At 32.0% G+C, this 11,363-nt stretch overlaps 1 protein-coding gene across 1 annotated transcript; it reads left to right on the forward strand.

The window, feature by feature from the left end:
* The first annotated feature begins 4,784 nt into the window (after positions 1 to 4,784).
* Positions 4,785 to 8,513, forward strand: LOC123708898 (protein takeout-like). Its single transcript, XM_045659905.1, has 5 exons — positions 4,785 to 4,927; positions 5,231 to 5,456; positions 6,816 to 6,946; positions 7,387 to 7,542; positions 7,683 to 8,513. The coding sequence occupies exons 1-5, from the start codon at positions 4,858 to 4,860 to the stop codon at positions 7,862 to 7,864; spliced, it is 765 nt and encodes a 254-aa protein (XP_045515861.1). The 5' UTR covers positions 4,785 to 4,857; the 3' UTR covers positions 7,865 to 8,513.
* The last annotated feature ends 2,850 nt before the right edge of the window (positions 8,514 to 11,363 follow it).

An 11,363-nucleotide genomic window follows, 5' to 3' on the forward strand; every position in this document is an offset into this window, starting at 1 on the left:
ATTGCAGAAATCTGAGGCCAAGACTTAAAAAAGTTGTAGCGCCATTGATTTTTTTCATTTTTAATAATCAATGGCGCCACAAGCTTTTTACGTCTGGACCCTGAGGCCCAATTACAATTTCGGTATCTGTTTCATGATCATTTGTTAATGTAATAGGCCAGTAGGTGATCAGACTTCTGTGTCTGACGCGCGACATTGATTTTTTGGGTCTAAGGCAAGCCGGTTTCCTAACGATGTTTTCATTCATTGTTCGAGTGAATGTTAAATGTGCACATAGAAAGAAAGTCCATTGGTACACAGCCGGAGATCGAACCTACGAACTCAAGGATGAGAGTCGCATGCTAAAGCCATTAGGCCAACACTGCTCTACAATACAATACAGTCAATATTTTTAGTTTATAACGGAACTCCTATACTCCATAAATACTAAACTTTTAATTTTTAAGTGAGGACTTTCAAATTATAACCGCATAAGGGGTCTCCTAATTTGTATCAAGCCGCAAAAAATATCCATCATCAATACAACCCAAGTATATTATTTAGTAGAAATTATATTAATGTGTTGTTGATAAAAATCACCAGTTTGACTTTCAGTATTCATTATCATAAGCAAATCCACTTATCAACAAAACACATTTCGAAGTTATCAGGCGTTAATTTATAAAAATATTGATACGGAAAATATTACTATTCCGTATAGCCAATTGATTTCTTTACAGTCCCGGTTTTTTATTTATATGAAAACCTTCGTTTAAAGGTATTCTATCACTGAAGATTGGTTGTCAGTTTTGCGAAGCCTGTCGTGATCCAGCTGCAAAACTTAGCAGTCGTATAATCCATTCCCTAACGTTACATTAATTACTTTTTTCTTTCTACCAGCACCATTTATCCCTGAATCTTGCTTATCATAAGTTAAAGTGATAATGACGAAACACGTGGCTCAGGTATGAAACAAACAAAGCACGTTATATCGACATATCCCAAGAAATAGAGAAGATGAGATCAACATTTGACTTCACTACATTGTATATCAAAGTAATTAAAGCAACTTACAAGTGCTTTATTCGTTGACCCTATTAGGAAATAAAATTAATTTTGTGTCAAGTTTTATGCCGAAGAACGAATTGAAACGAATGAAAAGTGAATGTTATAAGCAGAATCTTGCATTGATTTTATTGGCAGGTAGGAAATGTGTGTTTAAATTCAGTGGCGGCGTTGAAGTTTATAAAATATATGTTAAATCAAACTCTTTGTTTGTTTTTATTTATTGCCCCGAAGTTGGTATCGACTAAAAGATGAAACGTCAGAAAAAAATTAAAATTTAGAATTATGTAAATAACTATAAGTTTTAATAATAAAATATAGCTTTAATCCGTTAAAAAAGTGTTTTTCTTAATCTTCCCGTTGCGATCTGAAGTTTCTCAATATTTCGGGTAAATGCTCGGTTGTTACCTTTATATCAATTTGTTGCTCGAGATCGCACCTGGAGGCTCTAAATACAGGATATTCTATTATGATGTATCACTGTCTGACTTGTTTGTGAGTCGCACAGACAGATCTGACTTCAAGCTAAATCTGTGCAGGTATTCAGCAAACGCCCCATGTCCTGTTGAGATGTGCATCATTTATGGGCTAGGTCTTTTTTGTCTGTTGTAGCCGTCTATCACTCATAAAAAACTTTGTTGTTCTAGCGGTATGAGCTTCTTTGTACCGTTTTTCCTACTCCGATATCGTTTTCTGTCTAACCTCTTGGGTATCAACTTGGTGTAATCGTTTAAAATATGAGCCTACACCAAACATAAAAAAATATAATAAGTGTAATAGACCTATTGGGGCTAAAACTAAATCATTATGACTTCAAGTGTGCGATGATTTTGTTGCCTGGAAAAAATCGCTTGTTAGCGATAAGGTTAGCCTGTTGCCTAATAACTTATGTAACCTACTTACTTTTTGTTTTTGTTTGTATAATTATGTATATTATGGTAACAAAGTATAAATAAATAACATATTAATCTTTCTAATCTTAATCTTCGTAATTAGTTACACAGTAGTATGTTTGAAGTAAAGCGTATTAGTGATTTTATTTAATATATATATCTTGCAATACTGTCACAAACACAGACATTCTGTCTGTTGACGCAAAGGGTATCTAATCGTTTCGATTAAAGAGAAAGTCATGTGCATTAAAGAAGATACGGCATCAGTCACTGGACTGCTTGCCACTTAATTAAGTCAAAGGATTTGATTTGAATAATTGCCCTGTTAAATTAAGTATACGTAAAACATAATTAAAAAAAGATAACATGTTTTAATCGTATTAATCATTGAATACAAAGTTGAATGTGTATGTGTAAAGTGCGATAAATATATTTAAAATGCAGATTTACTTTCAGATTTGCAAAAGATTGCATTTAATTTGTTATTATTTCGTGAAATGCACTGATTTCACTGAACAATAGTGTTAAATGGGACGTGAACGTTTCCATACATGTGTCAGACATAATGGAAATCTGTACATAACAATTCAGTAAACAATGTAACATTTAACTAAATGGCTGCTTTATGTAAGAATTAAATTAAAACACTGACTCTTTATTTAAAAGGATATAAATTCTACAGATATTAGTTAGTTTATTTTTCCTATATCATAACGCCTATACGACTGCAAAATTGAATTTTAAGTGATGTCCAAATAATAGAAGAAGTTATCAATTCGAAGTGTTTGTTTTTGGTGCATGCCCGACCCGATTAGTGTGTCAAGTGTCAAATGATTCGGAGCAACTGCAAATTTGGAAAATTATTTCTGTATAAAAATCGGGATATGACTCTGGTATCGGTTAGCAAAAATATTAACCAAAATACAATCCATCATTTGCATTACGCTTTTCGTGAAAGGAAATTATAAAGCTATTTGAAAAGCTTCGATCACACAGACCATTAGTTACCGACAATGGCCTTTAACCTTTGTCACACACAAAACCACTAATTTGTCGACAGTAGTTCAATCAAATTTTTGCATTTGTGCCATTTTTCGCTCGTTGCACAGCGTGTGAATCCTTCATTATTAACATTGTTAAAATTCTGTGAAAATGCTACTTTGTGTATTGTCGTGAGGTAATTAAAGTGTGCCGTTAAACTTTCTGTTTATACATTTATTAAAGAAAACAAAAATTTATAAAAAATGCGGGTTATTAAATTTCGTATTTTTGAACAATATTATTTTACCAATAATAAAATCAATTTAATATGACAAAGACGATAGTTATGTAAACTGTTCAAATTTTCATTTACAACCAAAGTCGTTCGATGCTTACAACGTGTCTCTGGCCCAGAAGGCTGGTTTTGATCTTGAACACTAGAAATGATAAACACTCAGTGAAACAGACACAGAAATGTTTCTGTCTCAGGAACTTATACATATATAAAAAAACATGGAACTTGGAAAATGTCGCAAGGAATAGGGGCAAATGGAAAAAGCCGGAGAAGGCCTTCACTCCGTCGGAGGTCGAGTACTAGTGAAAACATAAATGACATGGACTTAGTGTAATTATAGTGTACTCTAATAAAGGCAATTTTTTTTTTATTTATTTACCACTGTCATAATTAGGTATATATTATAATTACTATTATTCCTGTTTTTCACTCGTGGAAATTTAATGATGTTCAAAAGTGCAAAAGACTAAACAATAAACATGTTCTGTCAAGGATCATGGCGACTATTGCTAGACAGAAAACTACACCCTACCCACCAGACTTAAAGTTAAAATTTGGATGTAAGTTCTTTTTGCAGTTTTATGAACGTTTGTCCTCAGTTTATAATTGCAAAGTATACTTTGTACCATTAGTTTTCCTAAATTCATGAATTTGATTCCTAATGATTTTTTTTATTTAAATAAAATTTATGAAGACTGTTAGTTTACATATCGTTTTTAAACACTGAGAAATTTGAATTGTCACTCATTATATAGAGACACATATTTTAAGAAGTTTTGACGCCTTAGTCTAGACTACGCCTGCCTCTGATGTCATTCACAGTTATTATACAGGTTATCAAGAAAAAATCTTACATCCAACTGTCACCTTATAGAACAGAAACATTAAATTGTATGATAAGTTGGAGCTGCGCTTGTTAGAACTGAAGAAAAATAAGATAAGAATTGATGGAATATTCAATTATTAACGATCTTATCGTCAGAATAGAAGTAGTGAATTAAATTGGATAATTGTTTCCTTCGAACTGTCAATATTAACTCTTACGTATCTATGTATACCTACGTATACTTTACGATTCTATGGTTCAGTTTGTCTGGATTTTAACTTAAATCTTTTCTCTTAAAAATCACAGTGAATAATGCATTAAACATTGTGTCCCTGAATTTTTAGAATTAAGTATACGGTTATTAAAACATAAAACCCAACATTTCAGTAATAAAGGCTTTACCTGACAGTAGTTGTACTTTCTTTTATTTAGGTTTACTTTTTTTGTACCAGTTATATTTTATTATTATTTACTTTTAACACATTTACAGATTTCCTTCAATTATAAATCGAAGCAAATGATTGTTCCAAAATTATTCTTAAAAAGTCAGAGGTTAGAATCATCATTACTCCTCAATTATATACTAGCTAGCTTTCAAAATTGATACTTAAGAGGATCATGTGTTTAAATCTCCTAATCTACATAAAGAACTGTAGACAAATCTTGAAAATCAAATGTGTTATTTGCAAGTCCTTGAGAAATCGTTTAATCACCTTGCTTGGCTTGTTGCTTAACTATAGACTCTGCGGTATTAGACTTAAAGCCATTCACACAAAATACCTCTGCGAAGACAGTTGTGTCAAGCGAAATAAAGGACGATGACAAAATTATTATTTTTTGTTGGTTTGTGTATGTGCTATCAGGGGACGCTGCAACTAGTGCCCTTGCGTAAGTTAAAGTTTATTTTACTAGCTGAACCTTGAGCCTTTTAGATAAAGCAACGAACGCAGTCTAAATTTTTCTGGTCCTATGTTAATCTGTAATGAAATTTATCGAAAGCAATTCACCATAAAAATAAAAAAAACTGCCAAAGGATAAAATTAGAGTATCTTTTTATTAAAATACATATATGTCTCCGCATTATAAATGGAATCTGTTTCCAATAAGAGTAAATTATATATACCAAAGAAATTAAACCAAATATAAACGATGATAAGCTTATTCTTATTAAAAATATATATTGTTCCATAGCGGACTTCATCCATCCATGTGCAGAGCTAACAGACGAATGCTTTACCAAAGCAACCATAGATGCAATACCAGGTGTGGTCAAAGGTATTCCAGAAGCGGGGATTCCACCTTTGGATCCCCTATACTTGGATAAGAATATTACCATGGATCTCCCAGGAAATGTCAAGATGACTTTTCACAATGGAAAGCTGTCTGGATTAAGTACTTGTCACCCAGATAAAGTGTCGTAAGTATCTATATGTTTAAGGTACCCGTAACATATTGAGTAGAAACAATTCTGCATCTGCTTCTTTGTGAGACTCAAACATCTGGGTAAAAATTTGCTTCAAATAATAAATTTATTTGCAAAATCCAGACAAGTGAAAGAAATTTACAAAATTTCTTCAGAAAAACTCTTTCTCTCTTTCGTGGCCTTTTCCTTAGGCCAAATCATATGACACTTTAAGCAATTCAGACAAAAGTACATTATCTTAATCTTCTTAATGTTTTAATAATATTTATACCGATACATATATTAATTATTTTTGAAACGATTATTTGGTTATTGTATTACTGAATAAATAAATTTCAATAAATCTGTAGTCGTTTGTAAACTTATGGTGTTAAAGCGAATTACATAAGGCGTTGGTAAACACTAACCAGTTTTACACTCCGCGTTGGAACGACCTAAAAATCTATTGAATCGTATATACCTAATCCGTAATATATTGCAAATAAAAATGATGACTACATAAAATAATTGAATTTTGCTACATATATAAACTATAAAGAACTTCTATTAGCCATACGATTCTTAAGACGAAATTACTACTACCTGCAAATTAACATTATTGACTTACTGATTTTTGTAAATATAGCTCTTTATATTTATATGATATTATGATCTAAAATATTTTAACTATCTTTTGATATACTTGATTCGGATTATGTTGGACGGGTTTTTTTACCTTTTTGCTAATTATATTTGTTGGCAGTTATGTCCTCAATTTTATAATTTTGCATTTATGAACCTAAGTACCAAATGCTAAAAATAACATGCGTGTAAAAAAACATGAACGGCAATAATATTTTATTATTATAATTATGAAAATATGTTACATTATTCGTTTGAAATAAGTATATCACCTTATTTGTACATTTATAACACAAATCAGCGGAGATGTTAACAAATAGAAATCTTTGTTATTAACTCCACGCTAAGTCGACAAGGTTAGGGCACGAACTCTGTGCGTTTATTTAATCATTTAGTAAGAAAAACTACAGTGTATGTCAAAACATGTTTGACTTTACGTTACATACTTATCTAACACAATATAAAACAGTTATTTATTATTAGAATTAACCTTTGTTCTCCACATTCCTGAAAGTCGTGTGACTGTCACCGAAATTGTTATACTCGTTGGACAAGACAACGGGCTAGGATCAGTTCAACGAAGCAAAACAAAGATTTACACCAGATTTTGCCAGTTTTGAAGATGCTTATTTTTAACCTTAATTTCATTATCAGCTCGTTACCTATTATATTATATTTGACTAAGGTTCATCGTGAAATTATCCAGTATTATATCAAACATATTGTTTTTAGATCTCGGCGTGAAAAGAGAACATTTGTCTTCGATATGCACTGTAACTTCACGATCAGAGGACAATACAGCATTGCTGGAAGAATATTACTTTTTAACCTTAACACCGACGGAGATGCGAAAATTAAAATTTGTAAGTAATCAATGCCTATAGAAGTATCCAGAACTTCGATATTGTGTTTTAATTACGCGGATTATAACAATTATTTTGAAATTAAAAATTATAGAAATATTTGAAACAGTGAAACTTTGATGTGACGATATTTCAATATATCAATTACATATTAGGTACCCATATTATTCTAAATTACGTACGTTTCATTTAGTCGAGGTTACCTAAGAGACCATTATTAGACTGGTACTTTTAGTGATATCTATCTATATATTTATCTTCCTAGTAAACACCACCATGTATACACAAATTCAAATTAAATTTTTTTATCTATGACTTATATGCAACCATAATATGAAGAATTTGGCAAACGTAAATCCTGTTTTACTTAACACGAAATGTTAAATACACTTATAATTATGGTGAATCCTGTCAAACTGTAATGAGAATATTATCTACAGGGAATCAGCGTGTGCGTTTGGAGGTTTACGAAAAGGTTGTCAAGGAGAATGATGGAGAATGGCACTACAAAATAAACTCATACAAATATAAGGCTGATTACGGAACGGATTTAAAACTAAACCTTACTAATTTATTTAGAGGCAGCCCTGAAATTAGTAAGTCATTCTTGAAAGGGCCATTGTGTGATTGTTATTATACGTTGTTCTTTTTTGCTTTATTCGTCACTATATTATATAAATTAATAATAATCCAGGATAATGAAAGGAAAATCAAGAAAAACTAATTTATTTTTTAGGTGCAAACATTCTCGAAGTTCTAAATTCGAATTCCCAACTGGTGGCTCAAGAATTTGGAGGCCCTATTCTGGACTACGCCATAGATTATGCAATGAACGTGACACAACGCTTCTTTAGCACGTACACATACAACCAAATCAGCCACGTACCACTATCAGATGATTTCTTCGAGAAGAGTTAAATATCATTGAAATAATTTAGTATTAAGGGTTTAAAAATAAGGAAGATTATTCTTTAATTTAATAAAGTATATTAATAATTTAAAATTTTGGTAGATAAAGCGAAAAAAATGCGTAATGTGTCTATCTAGCAATGTTGTGTCATCTTTAACTGGTAGGTAGGTGGTCAAAAGTCAACCCAGTTATGTTATATATTGCAAAAAAACGGGAAAACAATATAAAACAAATAATCGATTTTGCAACGCAACAATAAACTCGCGTTACGGTGTCCGTCACATTAAAAATTATCTTTGAATGTACATTATATAAACTATTTATTAAAGTAGAAAAGTGACAATAATAAAATGTCAACTTATTTATCTCATACTTACAAGTATCCAAAATCAAAGATTAGTTACATAAGTATACGATTGTTAAACAAATAATTCGACGAAAAAACATCTTTAACAAACACATCAGTATTAGTTTCACGACACCACAATAACGTAATGTTTGGTATGGCCATGACCAGAACTACAGAAATGTTCCAGAATATACCTGAATGACATAACACATTGCATACTGTTTATGTATAACGCAATATCTGACGAAACTTTTTAGCAGGTCAAAGTGTATACATGTCTATAACTGAAGTATTAAAGTATTTTGTTATGTGTGTTTTTTTCCTTTCAAAATATTGTAAACGCGTGAAAAGTCTCTTACAATTTCCATGAGTTTATGGATATTTTATGTCGCAGATATGTTGTAGGGCTAAAGTTCGTATCAAACTAAATATAATATTTAAATAGGACATGCATGGCTTAGGGGTTATCGAAATAGAAAATTATTTTTATCTAGGTAACACTTATTACCCGAGTATCGAAGTTGGTTCAGCCTTGAAACACAAAGTAACCCTCATAATAGAAGTTGCTCACGTTCGTTAAAAAATATTAAAATCAAATAAGCTGAGTACAAATTGGTTTAAATACTAGATTAGGGTCTAGCTGAAGCAAATTAGTGTGCTGCGTGCTACCAAGTACACATGTCAGAAGTGAAACTTCTTTGTAAATCAATTATTACCAAGGTAAACCCCCAATAGATGATCATGTACCAGTATATGATCACCCCATGTATTTTTATACATATATTCACACTGTTTACGCAATATATATGCGTGATAATGACAATATAAATAAATAAATAACTGCGTTTACTGCACCAGACGTTATGCGACAGAATTGCCATCTTAAGTTCTAATATGTAACTACTAAACGAATACATCAACCAATAGCGTGTATTTTTCTCGATCTCCCTTACTCGATCTCTCAATCTTTATCACTATAGATCTCTCCAACCTCTCGGCAGACGTTCTTTCTATCTCACTCTCTCCCTCTCGATCTTTCTCACTTTATTGGCTATTTGCTTCATGCTATGTTCGCCATTTCTCACCCTCTCTCAATCGCTCTCTCCCATTTCTTCGACAAAAACGCTGCACATCTTCGTGACGCTAATATTATTATTATTGCGTTTCATCCATAATTTTTACCTTCATGCGCCTAAAGAAGTTGCAATTCGAAAAATCGTTAATGAAGAAATCTGATGAAAACTTTGTTATAAATATTATATATTATATCCGGTCCGCTACTAATCATATTGCTCGTGAATCTCCAATTTCAATCCACTACTAATTATTATTAAACAAATCTGTAGTCCTCATCCATACAGATAGCAATCTCACAACTAGCTCCAGTTAATTAAAGTGCAAATCAGGACAAGTGGAAAACCACGGGTGATTAGCACTTACATGTTATCCCTTAAATAGGTCATTTCATTATTGTATACGTCCTCCCAGAGACCGCTTTTATTAATTACTTTGTATTGTGAATCAAGTTAGTATGAAATTATTCAGCAATGCCTGTTCAATTTATGCGAGACATGGTGATTATATTGAAATACAGAGGATATAGAAAACACTACATTTATGTACGGTTTATTGTAACGTAATTGTAGGACGACACAATCAATGTAACTTGTGGGACTTTTTAAATTAAAATTATTGGACAACACAGGACTAATGGTGTTAGCACGGGGTAAAGGTACCTGTGCCGCCCAGTTTACGATTTAGACAAAGCAGAGAGGTTTTAGTCATTTCACAGAAATCCTATATATATATATATAAGTAATATATGAATATTTTTAACGGTCTGAAACACGCATTGGTGGTAAAAACTTGACGTTTGGTAACTTTTTTATCACCCGTATAGACATATAATTGCATTAAAGACTGAAGGGTTACCAACCCTAGGTAGGTGTCTATAGGTAAACGAGAATTCCAAGTTCATAGAAACAATTTGCCATTGTGATAACGGCTTTACCGTAAACACAAACTATAATCACAAATTACTTGCCCAATTGAATAAAAAACATCTCTAAGGATAGGATACACCGTAAAGATCGTTACGAAAACTTAGTTGTATATAACTGGTATAGCGCCGCATAATTATTCTATTCGTAACATCGATTTAAATTTTTAGGCCAACTAAAAGCAATTTCTTTCACGTCAAACTTTTATCCAACCTACATTTTCAATCTACTTATTCCATCGTAAATCAGACAAATTCCGTGACAAAAGACGTTCTTTAAATTGCATTTTCATTTCAAAAATTGTAGTTCGATCGCATTTGGCTTTTATTTTTCTGTAAAGCGTTCTCGTCATCAAACACGCGAGTCACCGATATCGGCTTGTAGATTTATTTTGGTAAAGGAAACCTAAATGTCTAGCTTAAAATTTGTTTGAATGTTCAGATCGAGTTGGTCCTTTTTCTTTTATATCTAGAATTTATAATGAGATTTATTAATAGTCTGTTTATAAAGTTCAAATTCAAAGTCGCCTAGACTGGCTAGTCTAGTACATAAAAATGGCGGCTGCTAGCAATGTAAACTTGAACCATTCGATATATGTTATGTCTAAGTAAGCAGTGTTGGCCTTGTGGCTTCAGCATGCAACTCGCGTCCCTGAGGTCGTAGGTTCAATCTCGACTGTGGACCAATGGACTTTCTGACTGTTTGCGCATCTAACACTCGTTGGTACGGTGAAGCAAAACATCGTCTTAAATTTAAAAATCGATGACTTGTGTCGGAAAGAAGCCTGATTTATTAAATAAAAATAATCAAATATACGGATAGAATAAATCGGAGGCGCCACTGGATTATTATTATTATTTATATGTTATGTATAATAACTAGATATGATAGTCTGAAGCAAAAATTTGATATATTTGATCATTTCTATCTTTCGGATTCAAAAGGAAAATGATGGAGAATTTTATTATTATACGTACCTAAATGTAATAGATATAGGAAACTCCGATTCTACCCTTCCCGTCCCAGGGTATATTGTTGTTGTACTAGACTTTTTAGTACCGGCTAGGAAAAGTTTTATATCGATACATTTCATTTGGTAATGCATCGTGTGTAGATACTATTAAGTAATCAATTTAAGCTAATTAATTAGCAGAACAC

Source organism: Pieris brassicae, chromosome 1 (genome assembly GCF_905147105.1).
Source record: "Pieris brassicae chromosome 1, ilPieBrab1.1, whole genome shotgun sequence".
Taxonomy (NCBI): Eukaryota; Metazoa; Arthropoda; class Insecta; order Lepidoptera; family Pieridae; genus Pieris; species Pieris brassicae.